General features: G+C 40.8%; 1 protein-coding gene across 7 annotated transcripts in view; it reads right to left on the bottom strand.

Annotated features, from left to right (window-relative positions):
- Nucleotides 1-3999: 3999 nt before the first annotated feature.
- brsk2b (BR serine/threonine kinase 2b) overlaps nucleotides 4000-26375 on the bottom strand; it is a 144055-nt gene continuing 121679 nt past the window's right edge. The window contains exons 12-20 of one of the 7 annotated variants that reach the window (XM_056259054.1): nucleotides 24936-25086; nucleotides 24282-24350; nucleotides 22570-22630; nucleotides 19590-20247; nucleotides 18707-18755; nucleotides 17037-17160; nucleotides 16277-16457; nucleotides 15531-15620; nucleotides 4000-6246 (exon numbers count right to left, since the gene is read on the bottom strand). In XM_056259054.1, coding sequence (XP_056115029.1) covers nucleotides 6047-6246; nucleotides 15531-15620; nucleotides 16277-16457; nucleotides 17037-17160; nucleotides 18707-18755; nucleotides 19590-20247; nucleotides 22570-22630; nucleotides 24282-24350; nucleotides 24936-25086 — 1583 coding nt within the window. In that variant the 3' untranslated portion in view covers nucleotides 4000-6046. The remainder of the gene's footprint in view (nucleotides 6247-15530; nucleotides 15621-16276; nucleotides 16458-17036; nucleotides 17161-18706; nucleotides 18756-19589; nucleotides 20248-22569; nucleotides 22631-24281; nucleotides 24351-24935; nucleotides 25087-26375) is intronic. The other 6 variants (XM_056259055.1, XM_056259057.1, XM_056259059.1 and 3 more) reach the window with 6 other exon arrangements.

Here is a 26375-nt window from a genome sequence, read left to right as displayed (position 1 = left end):
CAGGGTCTTGAATGACTGCCCAGACAGCAACATAGTGTCGGCCCAGATCCAGGCTAAATCTGGTATATGTGGATTCCACGCGTACTAGATGTGGGCCGGATCTGGGCGACACTATGTTGCTGTCTGGGTGCCTTTAGATGTCAATCACACGCTGTTTAACGTCTTCTCCTTCCTGCTCTGGCAAGCCATCCTCAAGTTCCATCTTCTTTGATAGCGTTCCATTTCATTCAATCTGTCTTCCAGGCCTGTAATTCTCTTCTGATGGTCATCACTTGCAATTTTAACCGTTTTTATTTCTGTTTTCATGTCTTGAACTTCGCTGAAGAGAAACTCTGATGATTCCTGTAAAGCTTCGATAGTGTCCACATTTGTCTTTATCAGGCCTGCAAGATTGTCCGCGTTCTCTTTTATTTTTTCAGCTACAAGCCTCACGATGTTATCTTGCAGTTCGGAGAGTGTAGGTTCAACTTTACCTTTCTTTGCAACTGGAGTGCAGGGAGCTGACTCAGGAAGATGGACAATTCCTCCGTCGGAATTAGTGTAGGTGTGCATATCACCTGCTTTGACAACTTCCATAACATCCAGTCACATCTCTGTTCTCAGTGGTGAATGAAGCGTCTTGTTTGTCTTTTTACCTTGATCTCTTGGCCTTTTGTCTGTCATCTTTTTTTTTTAAACAACTAAGATAGTCACGCTTGAAAAGGAGTCCAAATCGTCCTCTTATTAAGACAGCAATATATATTTCCAGTTGTTTGCACTGATCAGATTTAACGTTTAAGGTGAGAAAATCATTTATCTGTCCCTAGCCTTGAATATTGCCAACTCGGGCCGCCATCTTGCGCGCCCCCCACCGTCAAGTTTCCAACTGACAATGAGCGCTTATCAGGATCAACTAAATGCTGGATTTTCAAAAGTAGGCCTATGTGAAATATGATTTTCCGCAAGTAATTTTTTTTTTTAAGAAAAACACTGTTTTGTCAAGTGGCTAACATAGCATAATCAGATGCAGCTTTAATTTTAGTAACAGTAAAGCAGCATTTTCTCCATCATACAATATGTTTTAAAGTGTGCATGCCATTTAGCAACACAAGCCATCCAGCATTTATTAATATGATATTCTAATATCGATCTAGCTTACTGAAACAAGTGTCTCATAGCAGCCGAGTAACGTTATAACATCATTTTCAACAGACAAATGTAAATTATAAAACAGCGCTGCATCACCCCACATACGCTTGACCTAAAGCTTGACCTCAGGTCAAGGCATCATCAAGCTACGCCTTTGTTTTGAATAGGCGACCTCTAGCGGAGAAAAACATATTGTGCCTTTAAGACATTTCCAACAGCCAAGTAGCTGCTTATGCTTTGTTTTAGCTAGTCTCAGCCTCAGACGTCATGCTGATGCATATGTATGACGGAGAAAATGCTGCTTTACTGTTACTAAAAATAAAGCTGCATCTGATTATGCTGTTAGCCACTTGACAAAATAGTGTTTTTCTCTGAGGCATGGTAAAAACATGGTACTTGCAGAAAATCAAGAAAACAAGCGCTGATCTGTCTTAAAGGGACAGCAGCTTAATAAACCTGCTGCTGTGTTTTTAATGTTAATCAAACAACAAAGGACAAAGAAATCACTCACAGCCTATTTAATTTATACAGTGGAGACTATGCAGTGTTATTTTACATTTGATTACTTTATTCAAATGCTGTACCTGAAAACTACTGTTAGACCTACCTGAAAAGCACTGTTTATTTCATTTGTATCTTTGTTATATTGTATTTAGTTGTGCTATTTGTAATTGGATTATTTGTTCTTATTTTATTACTGACAGTTTACTTGTCTTTAATGTTTTAAATTTTCATCAATTTGGCTAGTAGTTTTTGCTGTAGTATCAAAATTGTAGTTGAGAATTGTGATATTTCACTGGTATCTGAGCATTCGAACCACTGACCCAACTGGGCCAGTAGAAAAAAAATGCTGCTGAAGCAGCTCTAAACATGCCCTGTGCTATTAAGTGAAAGATAAAATATGATGAACGGGAACGTACAGAAGCTTGAACAATACATTTTAACATAATAAATAATAAAGCATGAAGATAACTGAAGGAAATACATATTTGCTAAACAAATTAAACCAATGAATATGATTCATTTTCTTTTGGTTTCTCTATCTAATATATTTAAAAATGACAAATGCAATGAAAATACAGATATCGTTATTGGCCAGTAACAAAAATTAAAGTATCGGTATCGGCCTAGTTCTGGAAAAAGTGGTATCGGTGCATCCCTAAAAATGTGAAAGCTGAGACTTTGTTTCATACCAAAAGTAACATACTTTGTCTTGTCTGTCAGTGTGTTGTCAGTGTCCTCTTTGCTCCTCATGATTCACTGCGTTAGAACGTGTGGCGTGAGAGCGCCAAGGCTTGTCGGATGTAGCAACAGGTCTTTACGAAGAGCCAATTGTCCCGTTGTCAGCTCGTAGGAGCAGGCACAACTAGGGCTGTATCCGAAATTGCATGCTTCTCTACTATGTAGTAGGTGAAGAACTGTGACAAAAGAAGTATAGGTGTGTTCACACAATGTCATAATTACCATAGCAATTCTGATCTGTGAAAATCCTGCTTGTAGAACTTGTAATTACAATGTGTAAACTCGTAATTTCCTGAGAGCTATGACTTGGACCATATGGCCGCTGTACCAGCTGACCACTGCAGATTTAAGGTGTGTTCGTGGCGCTGCGCAGACATATCAAAGTACCGCAAGAGTTATTCTAAAGCATATGGAGCTTTATTAACGGTAATTAGGACATCGCGTGATCGCAGTATTTGTCCGAATTCACAGTACTCAAAAATGAGTAGGCAAAAAGTGCCTGGGTGACCTACTTCTGGCAAGATTTACTATCCCATGAGGCCACGGGAGAGGATTTTTGTGACCTACCATGCAAATGACATGGTAGTTCATGTGATAAGGGCAACATGGCGAATGAAGTACATCAGGGATTACATTCTTACTCATATATTTTTTAGCAGGTGTGAAGTACCGTAATTAGGCAGTCAAAATAAGTACCTACTCGAAAGAGAGTATGCGATTTTCGGACGCAGCCTAGGCTCTATGCTGAACGTCATATGAAAAAACAGGTCATGAATCAGGTCAAAAACAGAAATGAATCTCTTTGTCTATTCAAGTATTAATTGTATGTATGTTATCATATGTATGCATGTCACAGCAGTGTGGTTGGGTAGCTGACAGATGTGGGGTTAATGTATACAAATGTTGTCTTTCAAATAGAAACAGTCTCTGAGAAAATGCAAAAAGTGTTGCAACCGAACCCGCTATTCCCTAAAAGAGATTTATTTGAAAGGTAAGTTTATTTTATTACTAGTAGCTATATCTATACAGTCATGAATATTTACATATGGCCCATATTTTTTTTTGAAAATAATGTCATAATATTTTGTCATAAATAATAGCAACTGAATTCAAATGGAATGATTTCTCTTAATTGGCCTATAGCGTTTAAATGAATAGCAAAGATGTCTGAAATGTCATCTAACATCTAAGTCATGGTATTACTGAATAATAACCCCATAAATGCATAGGTTTTAAATAAAAAAAAAATATACATGCAACTCTGGGCCTTTTGTGCCAATTCCTACCTTAAGGGTTTAATTTTAAAACAATGTGTACTCCACAATCTAAACACATTAATGTGTCCACAAATCCCTCATTAACAAATAGAAAAAAAAAAGAAAAAAAAACTTTGATATTCACCATAATATAATGCCAGAGATCACTATTCAATTAACCTCAAATCTGTTTGGACTAACAATCTTACAAATGTTGATATTCTTTCAGAATATCAGAATATTCAGATGAAATTACAAAATAAAGAATAACATGTATCCATTCAACAGATTAAAAATAAGGTCTTCATTTTGCCCCATCTTACCCTACATGGAGAGATAAGAGCAGAAAACAGCAAACACACATACAACATCCCAAAGTCAATGGATTTATTTCCGTTGCACTGAAGTTGTTCACAGTAGTTACAAGGGGATACGTTAGCGGCGATTCTATTTTTCCCGCTCTGTATTAATCAAATCCGTGATACATTACAATCCAGCTCTCCCAAAGTACAAAATATGAAGGACAACAATGTGTATTGCTTAGATTACATCTCCACTTATTCTCCACACTGTATGTTCCCATAAGTGATCATGTGTTATGACATCCCAGACCTCCCGAGAGCATGATGCAGTAGAGCATGTGGCGAGAAAGCGTTCACGATAAGGGAGATGAGAGAAAAACGACAAACTGAAAATGAAGGCATGATAACGGGGGGAAACAAGTCGATGATGGAAAAGGAGAAGGGGAGGAGAAATTTAACATCCACAACATCATGCAAATTAAAGCCGAATGTCGGACATGCAATACGAGAGATAGAGTCAGGAGCAGCAGGATCCCCTTGATGGTTTTAAGAAAGTCATTTGCCCAAAGTTGTCTATTTACAACATGTGATTTGAGCTTGTCCACCTGTTTTACACGCACAATGAGATGAGTGACAAATATCAATACTTCATTATCCCTCACCCCCCCCCCCCCCCCCCCACCCTAAAGAGGCTAGTCTACATTCTTAAATTACCAGTAAATAATTTAACATATACTACAAGCTCTTTAATCTGGTCAAAGCCGGGAAAGAAAGAGTGCTTCATTCACAAAATCGGATAAGTGTTATCGTACACAAAACACAAGATCCTTCAAACAATCTGACGAGTCGCCCTGATGCAAACAATAAAATCTTCACCAGCTGGTTTTGTAAATATTCCCCAGCTGAATAAATTAAAAAAAGACAAAAAACACATAAATAAGTTAGAGAAAAAAAGGTCTCTAAAAAGGTCTCTGAATCCTGCAGATGTTTCTCAATAAAAATTAAACACAAAATAAATAAAAATTTCAAATTGACATCCTTGAATACATTAAGAATAATTGTCGTTCAAATCTAACATTTCATAAACGCTACATGAGAAGAAAAAAAAAACAGTATGTGGCAACACAATTCATCTAAGCAATGTCACTCATAGACATTTGTTACATAAGGAATATTTTAGTCTGTACAACAGAATAGATCATTTACTGTGACGCCCCCCTCCCACCCCCGTATCCCAGTCCACAGCACCCGCCGAAGTTCTCCCCATCATTTTTCAAATAGGTTCTCCAAATCTTGTACAGCAATGACACTGAGTTCATAAAATGCTTTAAATTCTTCATTTCACAAAAAAAAGACTACAATGAAAAGAATACAATCCAACAACGGTCCTCGAGGGCAACTCCTCAAACACGTGCGTCAGGATGTCCAGCGTTCCATTCGCCATTTGTCCTTTTGTAACGATGTCCTGTTTGTACGTTTGTGTGTGCATCAGCAGAGAGAAGGAATAGGATAAAAGACGAGCAAGGATGTTTAAATAAAAAGATGAATTGTTGGTTAGCTTATTGAGAATTCATAAACATCTTTATTTTAAGGCTCCACTCCAAATCCATGGACATGTGTGGCTGTATGTACAGTAGCTGCAGGAGGAAGGAGTTGAGGAATAGGTTGGGACAGCTCTTGTTGGTGTTTGGGGTGTTTAGATGCATCAGAATGAGGAGTTTCCCTCAGCGGCTTGTACTGAACTTCCTGTGTAATGTGCCCTCCATCAATGTGCCAAACATTGAATCTTGTGCAAGAGCAGGACTTGGGCTTTAACACGTTTTCTGGATAATTCCTGGTAGCAGAAATAAATAAAGGCATCATAAAACAGAATTTAGAGAGACACTGTGAAGACAAAACAACACTGGAGAGAAAAAAAATATATATATGTGTGTCTGTATGCGCCTTTTGTAAAGTGTCGGGTCAGTACATACAGTACTTCAATATTCATTCCATTATATAAAACTTTGTAGAGGCTTGGTTAAAACCAACTTGAGTCAACAACATCCTTTCAGTAGTCACCATGACTGGATTCTTTTATTTTATTTTAAAACTAGTAATCTAGTATTTCTCCAGGTTTTAAGGTTGTTCCTGTGTCCCAACTGATGGTGCCATCTTGGCTTTGTCTTGGCCAGATGGACATTTGGAGTCATTAGGCTCAGGCTCGTGTCTCTTGCTGTTGGCATGCTTGGGCGTGCCGGGCGGATGGGACACCTGCCCGTTCTTCTCGTCTGAAAAGAGCTGTTTAATTACGTCAAAGAAGTTACTCAATGGGCTGCCTGGGTGCACAGATGGGAGAAGAGGAGAAGAACAAGAAAACAAGAAAGGAGAGAGAGAGACAGAGAACAAATACATGAACAATGAGGATCACAGACGAGGCAAGGTGAGATGATGAGAGGCAGGATGAGACTGCATAAACTGGAGACAATAAGCCATGAAAGGACATGGATACAGCACACATCTGCAGGCATGTTAACTGTTTGACAGTGCAGCTGTATTACTGTTCAAAGGTATTATTGTGATAGTGAGTATCTGTGGCTGAGCAGTCTCCATCTGATCTGTGATCTTCACTGGATGGAATGAAAACAAATGTGACTGTTGATGCATTACAAAGAAAATCACATGCTCTGATGAGGTTTAGGAATTCAAATTGTGTGTGAATGTACATCAATGAAGAATTTAGCAAATACTGTATGGTAGGCTTTATATAGTATACATTAGGGGTGTAAATATGCATTGGTACACCTGACAATGAAAACTGTCTGATTGATTAATTTGTTCACAAATCGGACTACTCTGGTCAATATGTATGTTTCTGATTCCTTTAAAAGAACCGGTTCATAATACATGTTCATTCACAAATTGGACTACTCTGGTCATGGTGTTTGGTCTTGATTCACTTAAAATAACCAGTTTATAAGAATCTTGTTGTTTTTTTTGCACTAATTGGAACTGGTCGAGTTATATGTTTTTGATTAAAAGAACCCGTTTATAAGAATTTTTTTTTTTTTTTTTTACGAATTGGAACTGGTCGAGTTTTATGTTTTTGATTCACTTCCCAGACAGCAACATAGTGTCGGCCCAGATCCGGCTCACATCTGGACCGTGTGGAATCCACATGTACCAGATGTGGGCTGGATCTGGGCCGACACTATGTTGCTGTCTGGTTTACCAACTTGTTTATACGAGTCATTTGTTTGGGAATCAGACTACACTGGTGACAGTGTATGTTTTGGATTGACTTAAAAGAACCAGTTCAATAATATCTTTTAGCGAATCGGACGACAATGGTTTTGCTGTAGGTTTTTGAATCACTTGGTCATCATTTGATGAATCATTTGTTTGTGAATCGGGGTACACTGGTCACACTGAATTTGTTTGATTTACTTAAAAGAACCGATTCATAATAGTCTTTTGTTCAGAAATTAGACTACACTGTATGCAAGACAACCTGACTCATAACTATCGGGTCTACACTGGTTTCTGTATGTTTCACTCTGTAGTGTTGTTGCAGCGCCCCTAAATGATGACTGCAGGAAACCCTGCCAGAGTATTTTAGTACAGAGTATTGAAGAACATCATGAAAATCATTTGGTTCCAGTATTTATTTATTTGTTAAAGGAACTAGACTTGGTCCCAACCCTACTCTAATTAAATGTGTCTTCATGTGTCTTTAAATGTGGAATCATGAACAAATGTAACGACGTATTACATGACTTAACCATAATTGAATTCAATAATTGTCAAATGATATATTTACACCCTGGTACACATACAGCTACATATATTCATGCTAAATTCATCATTGAAATGCAGTGGTACAAATTGTTGCAGATTCTGAATACACCTGACGGCCGGTTCAAAAGGATTAACTACACACCCTATTTGACACCAACACAGGCTTGCAAACCATCACCTCTATTTCCAATTTCATAAGTGGCTGAGTAGCAGCGGCCCCGATAACACAGGCTATAGCATGGCAGAACGTGGCCTATGTGAACACTAGAGTAGATTGCCTTAGTCCCAGAGCTTGTCTCTGAGTCTCTCAACACAATCTGGACTCCTCTCAACATCACGACAGGCTGCTTTACCACAGCCTAAGAGACTCTCAAAGAGACATGACAGATGTGGCAGCTTTGAGACACTCAGGACACTTCTTCAGCATTTCTACTGTGACACATTGCAAATGTTCATCTCTGTTTAGATTTATGCTGGGTAAACCATTAGAGATACAGAAAACTACCATGGCTATTTTTCTCTTATGGGGAATGTTCTGAGCTGCAGTGAAATACACTATATGGACAAAAGTATTGGGACACACGCACCTCTAAATGATTGATTTCGGTTGTTTCAATCGGACCCATTGCCACAGGTGTATAAAATCAAGCACCTAGCCATATATATATATATATATATATATATATATATACAGTATAGCATGCCACCTTTGCAATAAGTTTGTAAAATTTCATCCCTGCTAGATTTTTCACGGGTCAACTGTAAGTGTTATTATTGGAAAGTGGAAAGGTTTAGGAACAGCGAAGCGGAGGACTACGTAAATTCACAGAGGCTAAACAGAGGATTTATGTCTCACCCTAAAAATGAAATTATACAATTATATTTGTAGTTACCATTTTCCAGATTTTAATGCATCCAGGTTACATTATTTTGAACTGACATATTAAAATCCAGGGTTATGGCATTTTATAAAAAAGGAAGAAGAAAGAAAGCAGCTGAAATTGCAAATGAGCTATGGGAATTATACAATTGATGCTTTATAATTCCTAAGATCTTGTGTGTGTTAGTAGGACTACATTTTTGGCAAATAATGGCTAATGACTACTCTCTTCCTTAAAAACTACTATTAATCCTATAGTAAACCCAAACAATTCTGAACAGACTTTACTGGTACTTGTTTTAATACTCATTTTGTATTTACAGGGACCTACATAAGAAGGTCACGCTGAGCAAACTAGTCCCTTTAGTATTCTACCCCTCATTACACAGTGATTCTACAGATGATTATTTCTACTGTAAAAAGTCCCAAATGATCAACATGAAAGAAGTATTTAGAAAGCAGAGGTGCTGAGATGCATGCTATCACATAAAAGCTCAACATTATCTTCAAATAGAAAACCCAGTTTAACAGATTCATAAGAGCTGCTGATTAAATGTCTAAATTAATGAGGCCTTTCACCAAAGTGATTCAGATGCAACAATTGACCCACAAAGCAAAGTAGAGTGATGCAAGAATCGAATACGGAGAGAAAAACAACATGAAGTATGCATGAAGCTTTCATCTCTCTAGAGAATTTAAACTTATATGGATTCTCCTATCAAGTGAGATCATGCACACACACACACATAAACACATCTGTGCATATTTTATATTTAAAGGGTTAGTTCACCCAAAAATGAAAATAATGTCATAATTTACTCGCCCAAACCCATAAGACTTTTGTTTTGTTCATCTTTGTAAAACAAATAGAAATATTTTCTGTCCCTCCATTGAAATTCAAAGCAACCAAAACTTTAACACATCAAAAGTACAAAAATAGATTGTAAAAATAATCTTTATGAATCAAGCAGTTTAATCCAAGTCTTCAAAAAAAAAAAAAAACCCACAAAACCATAAATTAAATCTGTTCATCATTTAAACCAATTGTGTCTCTTCTACTTTTTGATGCGCTAAAGATAAGCGTTTCAAAGAGGAATGCTTAAATGTTTGGAACAATGTGAGAGTGAGTAAAAGAGGTCAGAATTTAAATTTTTGGGTGAACTATCCCTTTAAAGGGTCTCTGTGTATAAGTGCCACATATTGGACACCGTGTGTATGATAACAAAAGTGACATACACCGTGGCAGGAGAGTTAAAATAAACCTCTTACCACCCTTTGAACGCTTTCCTGTCAAAGGAACATGACATATTAACATGTCCGATCAAATAAAATATTCAGCCTATATTGACATTCTCAATGCACCCCATTGACTTTACAGTAATGACACGAACTCAGTGATTCAACCTTCTTGCACAGATGTTTATTGCGTGGCCACATCTGTTGAGAGTGAAGCATGCTGGTGATCAGTGCTGTGCAGGTCTGCACACGGTCAGTAAGGACAGGACACTCAAGCTCACGTGCCCATTCACTCAACAGCCACCATGACCATGAGCCGTGGGAGAGCAGGGGGTGAAGGGCAAAGCCAGGGGAAAGGGATGGATGTGATTGACAGGGTGAGAGGATGGAACGATGGCTACACTGGTGATAGGTCGCGATCCTGATAACAGCTCTTCTTTAAGACAGTCCAAATGCACAATATGAATACAATTTCGTAAATCCTGTTTTCCACATCTTTTATAGAATTAGGCATTAAGATAGAGGGGTTTTGTTTGAAATGGCATACTACAACAATGATACTATTTTTGCAGTATGCAGAATGTAGGCTATACTGTCCACAATCATTTTCTGTATGAAACATGGAATACATAGATGACCTGTTACATTTGCTAAAATCTGCAGTTTACAACCAGAGCACACAGTTACAGGCATTGTACCTCACTATACAAAATGTCCAAATTGACCTTCCATTTGAAGAGTAATGCATGAAACAGTATACCAATACTAGCACAGTGTATCCCAGCAAGCACCTTTGCGTTTAGAAAGACGTCTAATAGCCGAACACAGCCCTGACGTCTAGGCTAAAACAAGGCAAAATTTGTCAGTGAAAATTTAATAGACGTCTAACCATAGCCCAAGAATAGACGCACAGGCTACACATAGAACATGTCAAAGAAATGAAACCAAACACCTTGTAATCACTGTTGACTTTGCTTACATGATGGAATATCATCCATATCGAAAGTTATTTAGGCAAAACCGACATATAACCAAATTCAAGGTTATTTTGGTTAGAGGTGGGTTACTCATAGCCGGACTATATCGGGTCTATAGTTAGCCGAGATGGTGAAATGACAGCTATTGCTTGCTGGGGGGCCTAATATTGGATAAAAGTTCGTATGTGAAACCAAAAGCATCCAATTTTTACGCTAGTTTTACGCAATTTTTACGCTAGTCAACGCTAGTTGCTGAAAATAGATTTCACAGAAAATCATGTAGTGTATTATGGACAAAAACTAAAAAAAATTAGCTTCAGATTATGATTCCATTCAGTCGGAGGATATCAGGCATTAATATTTTGAGTTGATTTCAAAACATGCAGTGAAGCGCATTCTGATGAAAACGTCTCGGTTACGTATGTAACCCTCGTTCCCTGAGTACAGGGAACGGAGACGTGTCGTCGGGGAGTTCCCTGACGAATTGGGATCACGTTAGGGAGCCTATTGCCTTCGAGAGAATTAAAAACGAGCCAATAAACATTGGCATGCAAGATTTGCATTCCGCGAGCCGCCTACTAGCGCGGATATAAAAGCGGAAGTAAACATTGCATTGACGCTTTTCGCTGAGGAGCCGAACAGAGTCCAGACCTCCGCGAAGGGAAAAAAACATGGCGAAGGGACGACATGTCTCCGTTCCCTGTACTCAGGGAACGAGGGTTACATACGTAACCGAGACGTTCCCTTTCGTCCTGGGAACTCCAACGTGTCGTCGGGGAGTTCCCTGACGAATTGGGATCCCTAACAAAGCGCCATCTGCAAGCCAGTGCTGAAGCGGTCTCATATGTAACAGGCCGAGCGGCGTTACTGCGGCTGCCATATGCCCCAGGAGCCTCTGAAATTGTTTCAGTGGAACCGCTGTCCTGCCTAGAAAAGACCTGAGGCAAGTGAGCACTGACTGGACTGGGCGACCGAGTCCAACTCCATACCGAGATAAGAGATCCTCTGCACGGGGCAGAGTTTGCTCTTGTCCCAGTTGACCTGAAGCCCCAAACCGGCTGAGGTGCCGGAGCACCATGTCCCTGTGATCGCACAACACCTCCCGCGAGTGAGCTAGAATGAGCCAGTCGCCGAGATAGTTGAGAATGCGAACGCCTTGTTCTCTCATGGGAACAATGGCCGCCTCCGCGACTTTCGTGAAGACACGGGGCGACAGGGCCAGCCCGAAGGGTAGGACCTTGTACTGATACGCTCGACCCTCGAAAGCAAACCGTAGAAACGGTCTGTGACGAGGAAGAATCGAGACGTGAAAGTACGCGTCCTTCAGGTCGATCGCTGCAAACCAATCCTGGGGACGGATGCACTCGAAAATGCGCTTCTGCGTGAGCATTTTGAACGGGAGTTTGTGCAGGGCCCGATTCAAAACTCCCAGATCCAGGATTGGCCGTAACCCACCGCCTTTCTTGGGTACAATGAAGTAGGGGCTGTAAAACCCGGACCTCACCGGGGTAGCGTCGCTGCTAACTGCAGACTGGGAAGAGGGGAACGAGAGCGATGCTGCTCACAGACAGCATCCCTCGTCGTTCGGGCCCTCTTGGGTGGAGGAGACTGAGTGCCCGTCAGTCTCGACCGAGGATGACCTGGAGGAGGAAGAGGAAACTGCTCTTTTATTGACTCTTTGGGAACAAAAACAGAATGAAACAAAATATTCTCCCGCCGGCCCTCCCCCGGGGGAAGGAGGTGTGCAGGGGCAATCCTCCACCAGGTCGCCCGTCTCAGGAGCGCTTCCCTCCCTTCCTTTTACGGGAAGGGGCCGGGGGCGTCTGAGCGGGCTGGGCCGCCCTCTTGCGACCAGACTTCCTCACTCCAGGCTGCGCTGGAGGAGGAGCTGGCGCTTGAGGGCGACCTCGGCAACGGGAAGCAGCCGGGGCTTGTACAGCCACAGAAGACGGACCCGCAGCAGGCCGCCTCCTATGCAGGACATGCCGTATAGCCTCCGACTGCTTCTGGGCGGTGGAGAACTCCTGGGCCAAGTTCTCCACCGCGTCGCCGAAGAGGCCGTCCTGGGATACGGGGAAGTTGAGAAGTTTGTTCTTCTCCGCTTCCCTCATATCTGCCAGGGTCAGCCATAGGTGGCGTTCCTGGACCACCAAAGTGGACATCGCCCGACCCAGCGAACGTGCGGTGACTTTCGTCGCCCGGAGGGCGAAGTCCGTCGCCGCACGCAGCTCCTGCAGCAAAGCTGGGTCGGGACCACCCGCCTGCAAGTCATGGAGCGTTTTAGCCTGATGGACTTGGAGCAACGCCATGGCATGCAGGGCGGAGGCGGCGTCTCCACACGCCATGTAGGCATCCCCGGTCAGACCAGAGGAAAACCTACAGGCGCGGGAGGGGAGTGAAGGGGCACCTCGCCAGGAGGAAGCGGTCTTCGGACACAGCTGCATCGCGATAGACCGCTCCACTGGGGGGATTCCCTCGTACCCGTGCGCCGCCCCGCTGTCCAGAGTGGTAAAGAAGGAGGAGCGAGGTTGTCTCCGCCTGTACGCCAGAGGCGCCGACCAAGACTTCCTCAACTCCTCATGCACTTCCGGGAAGAAAGGCACCGGAGCGGGTCGTGGGGCAACAGCACAGCCCGCTCCAAGACACCAATCATCCAACCGCGAATGTTCGGGACCCGGTGGAGGGTTCCACGCGAGCCCGACATTCGCGGCCGCCCGTTCGAGCATAGCGGCCATTTCCGGATCCGGCTCGGCCTGAACCACCACACCCGAAGGGGGCAGTCCCACCAAGTCATCACCAGAAGATGACCGCTCTTCCTCCGATGCCGCGATCGACATCTGATCCTCAGGTGGTGCCCCGAAGGAGACAACCGTAACCGCCCGAGGGGGCTCCGGCCGCCCCACCGGAAGCGCCGATGGCAACGTGCAGCTAGAGGCGTGAGGCGCCCGACAGTCTCTTTCACAAGTCGAAGCGTTCCTCATGGTGATCCTCATTCGCTCACCAACAGGAATCACCGAAGTAGCCGCCTGCCGAACTGAACCGGCAGACGAACTAGATCGAGGATTATCTGAAGGGACTCCCCCGTGTTTCAGGGTTCTCAGTCTCAAACGTAGCATCGCCAGAGTCATATTCCCGCAATGAGAACATGACTCGTCCACCAACGCTGCCTCAGCGTGCGCTAAGCCCAGACACGTGAGGCAGTGTTTGTGGCCATCAGCCTGAGGGAGAAGTCGACCGCATCCAGAAACGCACGAGTGTGACGACATCCTGAAAAGGACGCGAACACACCGTGAAGCTCTTTTAGAAGGAAAAGAAAAAAAAGAAAGAAGAAGCACTCTGAAGCGCCGAAGCACCGAGGGATCAGCGCGGCAGACACTTCCGGGTGAAACTGCAAGCCCTCGTGCTGCACTCAGTCGCGTTGATCACACAAGCGCCGTCACACCAGCAGCCGTCAGAAGTCTTCTTCCACCAGCTCGTTTCTCTTCCAAAGGTAAGGAACAGCAGCACACAGACACTACTGAGAGGCTCCGAAGAAAAAAGCGTCAATGCAATGTTTACTTCCGCTTTTATATCCGCGCTAGTAGGCGGCTAGCGGAAATGCAAATCTTGCATGCCAATGTTTATTGGCTCGTTTTTAATTCTCTCGAAGGCAATAGGCTCCCTAGCGTGATCCCAATTCGTCAGGGAACTCTCCGACGACACGTTGGAGTTCCCAGGACGAAAGGGAACTATAGTATTTTTTTTTTTAAATAAAATAAAAACAGAAATGTTGAAAATTCTAGTTAATATTGCTTACAGTTAAATTCAATATATATATACATATATATATATATAAATAAATTCCAATACACTGGAAATGGAAGTTGAACATTGCATTGTGGGATACAGTACCCAATGCAGTGTGAACACTTTGGCATATGCAAGTCATCCAGGTATTTTATGCACATGGAAAATGTACTTATTGTGCACAGTAGACATACGATAATGCAGAAATGATATACCAAACTCCCTTTTCTGTGTTGCTACTTTTATTGCTTTTGGACAGTATGGATTTGGAGCTGTCCAGCAGAGGGAGCTGTAACAGGGTCTTCACCATGTGCACAATCTGACAGTATGAGAAGACAGGCGAAGGATTTCTGTTCTCTTATTTCATCATCTCCAGCAGGAACCACGGTCTAGCCCATCACATTTCTGCTCGTAAAACGAACAGTTTGAAGCCACATTCATTTAACTGGGACACAGGTTTGATTTGAATATCTGCAAGACATTTCCTGGATATGGATATAAACCCTTGTTAATACACGCGAGTGTGCTCTAGCATGCTCTGTGAGCGTGTTTGACTGCTAAGGAGAGTGTGTGCGTGTGTGCCAGTGCCTTGCAATGCAGTTCTGTGCAATGTTCTTTGATAAGGTCAAACGTGTATTTCCAGCACCTTTAAATAAGACATCACATCCGACATAAATAGAACAGTGGATATACTGTCTCTAACCCTTTTGAGAAGTTTATTTTCATATTGATGGCCTGGAAATGTCTTTGAAACAACCTCTAACAATAATTTGAAACACTGGAAAGACTCGTTTGACCTTGATGGGTGTGTGCAGCGTTCAGTGCTCTGCGAGGGTGGGCTAGGCGCCATGCATGTTCAGGATGCTGTGTAAGAAAGCAGGAAAGAGAAAGAGAGAGAGAGAGAGACAGAGAAAGAGGGGTGTCAGTGGAGTGATTGGCCACTCACCAGACAGCTGCTGGACACCAGGCTGGTCATGTGTAGTTAACAACTGAGCCTGAATCGTCTCCACCACCCGTTTGAAGCGTCGACTGGGACCTGCAGGGGACACGCAAACACAGACAACACCTCTTTGAATGTTTCGCAATGATCCTGTACAGACTGGTACATGTGTGTCTTTTGAAATGAATGTCATTTTATGCTGATAAATCCTGGGTTGATTCCCTCTAGCGGCTGCCTCATAAAGTCTAATGGGATAGGGCTGATTTTTATGTTGCATTTGAGTTTATGACACGTGCACATGCAAAATGCGTGACTTTAAGAACAAGATTCAATCCCTTTTGTGTAGCCAAGAGAGCAAAAACGAGGAAGGGGGGAAATGAAAAGAGAGGAACAGGGTTTGCAGTAATGGCACCAGCAGCATGGGATCTTTTTGGATTGTCCTTTGAAACACAGCAGGTTGAAAATGCATAGTGATTACCAGGAGGCAAAAAGGCCTCTTTTAGTTTAATTTTTTCCATTACCCCCTCGAGCAGTTGGTCTATTTTCAGCTCAAGAGAGGGGGAGTGTAATGGAGGAAGGGAACCGCTAGCGGAACGAGAGAGGAAAAAAATTCTCTCACCACTGCGACAGACAAAGTTCAACATCATCAACCAGCCTCTCCATCACCCACACACACACATCCCTCTGTGTTTCTATTGGCTGCCAGCAAGTGTATGACATCAAAATGGGCTTCTCTCTGTCGGCATGGTTACCTGAGAGCAGTGTGAAAGTGACAGAGTAGATGCCGTTCTCCTTGGTGGCAGCCGTGCTTTCGGTGTAGGTGATGTCCACCTGGAACTTCACTGGTTTTTGGAACACGGTGGGGCCGGCCGTGGACTTGTATTCTGCCCGGAAACTCGTCTGAGACACCACACTGTGGCTGAGGCTGGGAATCTGAGATAAAAGGACAGAGGTCTTGAACAGAATCATTAACCCCGAAACGAGCATTCTGTGACTATTTACGGATGTCTTTTGAAACCAATGACTTTCTTTCTTCAAAAAGGGAATTTTTTAAGAATATCCTGGACATTCTTTTCAAAATGGCAAAATGCCTCAAAACTATCACTGCATCCATGAGTTAAGTGATATCTGATTTGCAAATTAATCTTTATTTTGTGTCAGATCTTTTCAATTAATCAGTTAATAGTTGACAAAACAGGTCTGAATGATTTGTTCAACTCAGTTGTACTAACTGACTCAGTGATTCGGTCGCAGATGTTAACAGCCCATTAGGGCGGATGATTGTCAATCAATAACAACATAAATTCTGGTCTGTTGTCACACAGAGAAATCACATGACTTTAAAAGACTTTAAATACAGCACACCAGTCTGATATTTCTGATATTTTTTATGATGCTTTCACATCCCTTTTGAAACTTAAAAGAAAGTAAAAGAAACCCATGAAAGTAAGAAATTGGAATGACATGAGAGAGTAAATGGTGGCAGAATGTACACACTCATCTGAGACTTACAGAGAGAAAGGCATGGACAATATCTGCTTTGATGGAGCTCAGAGGCTTGTCCCGAATCACCACAAAGATCTGCTCCTCCTTTTCAAGGTTAATAAAATTTCCAAACCAAGATTTTTTGGCAAGTCTGTGAAGAAGAAAAACGGGAGTGAACAAGACAACACAATACAAACAAACATCACTCAACTCATGCATGAATCAAGTATATATGTTTGAATAATGTTGCATGCTATCACATACAAAACATACTTTTCATTTCTTCAGTGTGACTAAAAATGTATATAATTAATTCTCAAGAACACATCCTGCTCTTCATATACATAATATAAGCATACAGTTCAAAGGTTTTATCTTGATATGCCACACCTGTGAGGTGGATGGATTATCTCGGCAAAGGAGAAGTGCTCACTAACACAGATTTAGACAGATATGTGAACAATATTTGAGAGAAATAGGCCTTTTGTGTACATAGAAAAAGTCTTAGATCTTTGAATTCAGCTCATGAAAAATGGGGGCAAAAACAAAAGTGTTGCGTTTATAATTTTGTTCAGTGTATTTTAGCTTCTCCAATAGTGAAGAACAGTTGGCAGAAGAATTTCAGACCATCAATTGCTAAGTTATATTTTTAAAAAGTTGGTTCACAGTGACAACATACAGTATCAGCGGAGGTTCCCCCGCAGAGCTTGGCTGAATTTGTCTCAAAGTGAAATACAGACTGAATGCTGTCGAGATGCGAGTTAGTAAGTTGTCAGTCAGTCGATGTGTCTCTTGGACATGGCAAGAAATGAAAACATGTATGATTTATAAAAAAGTGACAGCACAGGCTGTCAAACAATTCAAAACTTGTATGATATATATGCTGTGCAGCACCATGCAAACCTCAAAAACTATTTTTTTTTTAAATTTTGCATTTAAAATTTGAGAGTTAACACATAGTTTTAGTATTGGTAAACTAGAATAAGATGACAGGGGTTAGTCACGACACAGTATTAGCTGACAACTGAAAAGTCCTCTGGGCTGGGGGAGCAATGAAAAGTTACTAAAACTTTTCAAGAAAAAAGCTCGTATGGGGGTATGAATGCTGGCATATGGCTCATTTCTCAGCCCTGCTTGAAATCGCTGGGATTTTACCAAAGTCAATGACTATCAAGGCTATCTTTGAGCCAGACAACATACTGTGACACTAGCTCACAAAAAACTTAACAACAGAAAAATAAGAAGAAAACACTCCAGAAGAAAGTTTCCACTGTGGTGCTGCTGTGTGGCTGTGAAGCTAAGTGGAACTAAAACACAGAATTATTCATGACAAACTATTCCCTGATAATGTCTTTAGGAACAAACTAGGCTAATGGGGCCAGGAACAGTGTTTGGACCACCACATTAACTTTAGCTGCAACGTTTTCAGAGCTCCTTTCGACTCAAAATTAAATTTGGAGAAAAGGAACGTATATAGAGCAAAAGTTAAGTGTCTTAATTAAAAAGGCTTTAATTGAGTGTTGGTGATTTAACTCTAAGCCACCCAGGTTACCACAAAGGGTGATGCCAAGTAGAAGAATGAATATTGAACTGCATTCAATTATAATTTAATATTATTTTAATGTTTCTTTCACACTTTGGGATTTACTAAAATCCCATATTTTACTTGATTGTCTTTGAAAATAGCTAATACTTACTCGGGGGAAGAATCTGGTGTTAGGCTGGACATTTCCTCTTGTGTGGGAACTAGAAAGAGACAAAGCAAACAAGCCTCAGTGGAATTTGCATCATACTCTATATCCAGAGAGATTAGACATTTACAACCTGAGGAGGGGAATGCTGATTAACCACAGCTAATTACTCCAAACCTGCAGAGATTAAGAGTAATTCAACCCCCCCTTCTATCAGCTCATCTGATCCTCTTCCCGGTAGAAGAGGGAAAGAGGAACAGCTGGAGGTGAAGGGAGATGCTTGTGCAGTTTTCATTATCATTACTAGATATATCATCAGATATAGCTGATAATGGAGTATCAGTGAGTTTATTACCCAGCGATCTGTAAAATCAGTCCTTGGAGATTATACCTAGCTAAGAGGGGAACATCAACTGAAAACCGCAATAAAAAAGGATTAGCGAGCATAATTCGTTCACTTAAATGCTTTCCTATATGCTACGGTGCCTTACTTTGCACCTGATCCTGCATATCATTGCTTTCCTGCCATACATAAGCAGGGTTTTATAATATAACATACAATATATTGGTACCATCTTATCATTCATTTTAATATAAATGTGCATTCGAATTTCTGCAATTTTTACATTTAGAATTTTAGTGTTTTATTTTTCATTGATTTACCCAAAAGTAAATTTTAAAATAATTGGTATTGTCCAGATAAGTTCATCCCTAGTTTTAATGGCAATTGTTTATTGATTTTATCAGAGACAATACACATGAATTACCATCATGTTGACGTAAATGTGCTAAATTTAGTAAAAATGGAACATTTTCATCTGCATCCACTGGGCAGATTATGTTAAAGAGTGAAACAACTGCTTCAGGATGTTTCCGGCGCTGCTGGTACCTTGTAGTTTCCTGCGGTGGAATCGTGGTGAGCCAAGAAAGCTGTTCTTAATGGAGTTGAGGCGTGTTCTCCACGGCATGCCTCCAATGGAGGGGCTGGGGGGAGGCGTTGGGCTAGGGGTCCCAGCTGGGCTCTCCTTAGGCGTGTGCACTGGTGTTCCTTTTGGAGTTGGCAATGGGCTGCCCCTGGGAGAGGGGTGGGGCGTAACCTGTATGGTGGGGATAGATTTGCCGTTGTGGTCAGTCCCGGCCAGCGGGTGAAGGTGGTGAAGCCGGATGGGTGAAAGGGGAGTAAGGGGAACAGAGAGCTTGGGTGGCACCGTGAGCGGTGGCCGGCGCACTTTCGGGCTGCCAGGCATTGGCGGGGGCATGGGTTGGCAGGGTGTAGAAGGTTCCGACTTGGCCGCAGATGGCACTGCCGTCGTGTTAGGGAGCGGGTTGGACCTGGTGACCTGCAGGGGCTTGTCTGCAACTTTGGGCTTGGCTGGAAGTGTCTGGGTTTTGTTGTTGGGCTGATGGGCACGTGTCTTTGGTTGAAAGGTTTTGGGGGAGTGGGGGCCTATGCCATTCAGCCGGGACACAGGCGCGTGGGTGGGGCTGTGGTTGGGCGACTGTGTGAGTTCTGCGGATTGTGGAGGAACGGCGAACCGTCGCATGGGCTGGAAGAGCGCATGCACAGACCCAGCAGCATAAAAAGAGCCAACACAGCCCATACACACAACACACAGCCCCGTAGTTAACAGGCATTACGGAGCAGACGCACACACACACCGACACCAAAAATGAAAGCATGGTGAACAAGGCACCGAGGATGAGAGGTGAGGGAGGAAATGCAGAAAGAAAGAAAGAAAGAAAGAAAGAAAAAAACATGCCATTAGCACAACCAGCCAAGAGGCAACAAGACAGTGGAAATAAAATGTTCCCAATCCAGTGTCCCCAAAACAAATCAAAACCGAACAGAAATTAGCAACAAAAAGCTCCGGGTTGTTGTTGGGATGAAATTAAAAAAGGTGTTTTCAGCACTGACTAAGCAAGCAGGAAATTTGTGCAATGAGCTTTGCTTTAAAAGGACGCTATTGTCAGAATACCTCATATAATTTGAAATAATCATCATATATTCAGTAGGAATGCCATAAAATGTGACAATTCTAGTCACAGCATGTATGTACTGACTCAACAATTTGAGTTTTTCAAGACAATAGCGCCACACTGTCGAAATGGCTAGTGGAAATAAGTGCAGTTGACCATTAAACAGAGCATAGAGTACAATGCTGCTGCTGGAGGTATGATATGAGGATGCTGTTTGACAGATGACACTGTATAATAATAATAATAATAATAATAATTGGGTCAGAAACGGGGGGATTGATACAATACGGGCCACTAGAAGTGAAGAGTGTGATTACAATAAGTGAAGTAAAAGCTCATCAAGCATATTGTAAAACATTAAAAAGAAATACAATGGTGTGTTAACTGTACCAGCTGCAACCGTAGCACGAGCATAAAGGGGAGCACAAATGCAATAAAATGGATTTTTAAAGCTCTTTCATACTGCAGGGAAGATTCTTTCATGACAAACCTTTAAGTCTCTGTCTGAGCAGTAAAACTAATCTCAGATGAGCTGTATCAAGGAGTTCTTCACAGATTCATTTAAATTACTTCCACCAAGCATGTTCTTTACATGAGCCATTTTCATCAGTGAAAGGGCGACACTGACGCCATTTGGCAAATGTAGAACATTTCAAACTGTAAAATATTTGATCAGGTCAGATTCGGAATTGACTTTGGGATTAATCCTGTAGGGAATTTCTTGATGTAACTCAAGGACTGCATATTGGGAAGTCTTAGTTGTGGATTTGTAATCGGTTAGCCTCTTTAAACAAATCAACTGTAAAAGCTGGCTACGTCCAGAGGCTTCACCGTTAGTTTGGAACCACGGATTTTCAAGGGATTTTAACAAGCCATTAGTGACTTGGGCTTCAAATATTTCAAGGCAACAAGGCTGTGAATTTGGCATAGATTGGCAGTAATTATGCAAAGCATGGTAGTCTGATTGGGCTAGAAGTAGTAAAGGTGGATCGGTAGGGAGAGACAGCGATGTTGCTGCAGTATTTGAGCTTATAAGTGATATATAATCGACTCTCTTGTTTAACATAGCGAACAATATACATAATTATCATTAATGCTTCATCATCACTACCAATTCTGAGAAATAATCTTTTATGTTGCATTGGTCCCCTTGTTACATATTTTATAATATTAAGTGTAGCCCTTTAAACCTGGCCTATAATAACATATGCATTGGTAACATATTAATGTATTCACATACTTTACTTAATGTTTCTTAATGTTTTTTTGTTGTTGTTTTTTTAAGAAGTCTTGTATGCTCACCAAGGCTGCATTTATCTGATCAAAAATACAGTAAACCAGTATACTTGTGAAATACTATTATAATTTAAAAGAACTGTTTTCTATTTTAATATATTTTAAAATGTACTTTATTCATGTGATGGTAAAACTGGATGTTCAGCATCATATCTTATTATTATCAATGCTGAAAACAGCTGTACCGCTTAATATTTTTGTGGAAACCTTGATTCAATCAGTCTATCATGCTTTGCATAATTACTGCATTTTTAAAGATTTATTGCTAAATAGAAATTTTAAAGGAACAATCTTTTGTAAAAATGTAAAATTCTTTACTGTCACTTTTGATCAATTTAATGTATTTTCGCTAAGTATTTTTTTCTTACTGTATACAGTAGAGTGTGTATATATATATATATTACAACACACTGCTGTACCACCTGTTGTTGATGCATATATTCATCCTGAATGATTGCAGATCAGATGTGTCTTGAGACAAGAGTTTCTCATCAATAGATATTATGTAGATAGATGCCACACCAGCCGGCTATGGACTGCAACACAACCAAACGCTTTGAGTGAAACAAATGATTTAGCATTGATGGAAAGCTTACCCGTGGACTGCTGAGGGGACTAGTGGACAGACCAGAAGAGGCTCCGCTGATGGACCGAGACCTAAAGTTACACAACATAAATAGTAAAGACATTTCTACCCCATGTATAGCACACTGTCGTAACTCTATAGGAGGTTAAGCATGTTGTGTTGAATGAAACATGAATAAATAATTGAGTTGACACTTGGGCAGAGAGACAGCAGTATCACACAAGACATCTATGTTTCACTATAAATTGCATGTCTGTTAATTATATGTCAACTTTCCATGCAGGCCTATTGGTCTTTTTGTTGATCATGCTATTTTTACATTTTTAAGTTGCAATTAAATTTGAGCAATTTATCATTACTCATCCTACGAATGTAAAAGGTCATCACAACCTTGTATGAGGTTCTGTTTGAGACTTCCGAATTTCATTGTGTATTAGATGGTGAGCTTCAGTGCTTCTCCAATAAATGATTGGGATTTAATTGACCATGGACACAATGGGTTTTGTCATCAAGGCAAATTGAAACAGTAAATCACCCTTAAAGGTGTCAACATTCAGACTCACATGATTTGACTCCAGGAAGGATTTGATCCATACACACTGATCAATTGCATTTGCAAATGCTACTTAGATGAGAATTATGCGTGGTCTCAAATGGTCTCATTCAAGCGTAAAAATCACAACACCAAATACACAGCGGCCTGATTCAGCGCAACGCTGATGTTCATTATATGCCTCTTGCATTCAGCTAATTAGCTTAGCCAAACACAGCGTCAGGAAGAGAGCTCTTTATATGCGTAATAAATGGCCATGGAATAAAGTAATTCATGGAAAGAAAGGACAGGCACTATAGAGGATAGTGACTATGTAAGGAAATATTTCTACTGTTTAAGCAATGAAAGTATTTGTGGAGATTTTATATAAAGTGAATCATTAATATTCTACAAGAGAGAAGCTACAACTATATTGAGATAACTACCGCCTGTAAAAATGCTGTATTAAATTGTATAAAAGATGCAGGGGAGCTTTTCAGTTCAAGTAAGTCATTACACTTTGAATTGTTAACATGCATTCAACACAATTCATTAACTAGTGCCTAATTCAGCCCCGATACTCAATGCAAAAAAAAAAAAAAAAATCTATAAATAAATATTCGAGGCCCATTTTGTTATCTGGCAGATTAAACAGACTCAGTGAATGCAGATGTAGGACATGACAGTGAAACTCAAGGTTGAAGAAAAATGCCTGAACAGATGAACACAAACAATCGGATAACCTCTGTCTCTCACCTACTGTAAGTGCACACATCACTCGAAGAAAAACAAACATCCAGGGTGAAGGCAAGAGAAGCGTGAAGGCAAAACGAGAGCGAGGGGAAGAAATTAACAATTTGGGATCTACCAAGGGACAAAAATGCCAGACATCAAACGAAACATGAAAGTCAAAATAAGGGAGATAAGATGCTTTTGATGTGTGTGGAGGGAGCCAGAGGGCCGCTGCTTTACCAAAACTGAGAGGCCAAACCGGGAGGAAAAAACTCTTATTTACACGTGCGACTTCCACTTTTAAAAAGAAAAAAATCCCTCTTAAGCAAGCTAAGCTCTTGAGATCTCAAATGTCAGTGGTTGAAATAAAAGGCCAGTACTCTCTGTTGCATGTTTCGAGTGTTAAAAACCCCACTGCATCTTCAGAGAAGAAAAGAAAGCAAGGCGGTGGTTTGTACCTCTCCTCTTTGCTTTGCAGTATGGGGTTGGCATCTGAGATATCCAAGCTTTTACTGAAAACAGATTTACTACAGTAAGAGAGAGTAAAGTTAGAGTAAATTTACAATAAGTAATTCGTAATCATGGAGTTGAGCCAAAGCATCTACACAGGGAAAGGACATGGGGCTGGTGAAATGGATCACAATGAACATGTAAAAAAGTCAAACAAATCTGTAACAAAATGTGTCAAAGATACAGAAAAATGAAAGGCACATTAACAATCCCATTGTTCCCCTTCAAACCAATCTGATAAGTCAAAATTTACCACATGGCACATTTAGCATGCTGCCCGATTATAGCTGAGAAACGGATTTTCAGAGAACAGTAAAACACTCTGAAATCATTGTTTTCTTTTTCCACACATTTAGCTGAGCTCATTGATCTTGTGCAATTTAAAAAGCATTGCAAAGCTAGTATGCAGCTTCTGATAACTGTGAACTTCATTGTTCCAAAGTTTATTTTTGCTTTTATGACAGACGACGTCATTGTCTTCAAATGTTTCTTTCAAGGCTTCACAAAATGTGATATACTTTCTGCCCTTCTTACTGTGGCACTTGCTGCTACGACGGTAGAGTTTTGTAAATAATAGATGAGCGATTAATGTGTCGCTGTACCTCTGTCCGTGTTGTGCCATGTCGATGGCGCGTCTCACAGGAACAGGAGAACCGCCCTCTGTCACGCTCAGTACCTCCATAGACTTGCGCTCTGGCCTCCGCTTGTTGTGCCTCGTCAAGAGTGGAGAGTCCACTCGCTTCCTGGGTGGATCTGATGAGACCAGAATATGATAAATGCAATGATCCCAAACACATGAAAACAATACAATATTTTTCAGAATGTCTTCAAGCATTTAAACCGCATTAAGATTTTTTTTCCTGAAAGAAATGAATAATTTTATTCAGCAAGGATGTGTGAAATCAATGACAAGTGACAGTAAAGACATTTATAAATGTTAAAAAGATTTCTATTTCAAATAAATGCTGTTCTTTTGAACTTTCTATTCATCAAGGAATCCTGAAAATGTATTAGTTTAAAAAAAAAATATTGAGCAGCACAACTGTTTTCAGCATTGATAATAATAAGAAATGTTTCCTGACCACCAAATAAGCATATTAGAATGAATGGATCATGTGACACTGAAGACTGGAGAATGATTAATTTAAATTGTAATAATATTTCAATGTATTACTGTTTCTACTGTTTTGTTGATCAATAAATGTAGCCTTGGTGAGACTTCTTTCAAAAACATTAAACAATCTTACAAACCCCAAATGTTTGAACAGTAGTGAATCAAAAAAAATGACCTAATTGACTTCAATTATAAATGTTCCTGGTCTTGTGTACGATTCATCACTAAACACATTCATCTATTGAAAATAATGTTTTCATGATCCTCCATTAAAATATTTTTTTTTTTTTTTTTTTTATGTATTATGTATCGATACTGAAATATCTGAAACGATTACAATACTGCAGTATCGATTCATCGATACCAGCTGCGCTTTCTTGCTCTTCTCTCATTCAGTCATCTCATTCACTCCGGTTAAATAGTGTTGGTGTGACCGGGTCTGAATTTCGGCACGGGATTGCGCATAATTCTACTCATTCCCGCATATTTCCCGCTCTTATCCGAAGCGCACACACATAATAAAGCCACCTCTGACATACAATTGCCAAAATTAGCTTTTTCGAGGCTTATTAATGATAATTAATTATCTTTTTTAAATTCAAATTACCATTTAAGATCAAGCTTCCTTGAGCTGTGTGTAAGTTATCGCAACAAAAGTACCCCATTGTAAAAAACAAATACATTGAGTTAGCAAATATTTGTGAGATAATTGTAAGGGTAATTCATTGATCAATGTTTATATATGAAACAAGCTTAAAAGTTTTATCACATAAAGTGATCTCCTCAGAAGAAATTTTTGATTGCTTAGACTTTCAATAGATGGACAAAAAAAAATATGACAATAGTATATGCAGCGTTTTTTTCCCCCATGGTATCGAAAATTGTATTGAATATCGATACTTTTCAAGGTATCGTATCAAAAGTTAGA

The sequence above is a fragment of the Rhinichthys klamathensis genome, unplaced genomic scaffold, assembly GCF_029890125.1.
Source record: "Rhinichthys klamathensis goyatoka isolate OS25496 unplaced genomic scaffold, OSU_Roscu_1.1 h1tg000161l_1, whole genome shotgun sequence".
Taxonomy (NCBI): Eukaryota; Metazoa; Chordata; class Actinopteri; order Cypriniformes; family Leuciscidae; genus Rhinichthys; species Rhinichthys klamathensis.
Note: the sequence above shows the minus strand (reverse complement) of the source record. Positions and strands in the feature narration are given on the sequence as shown.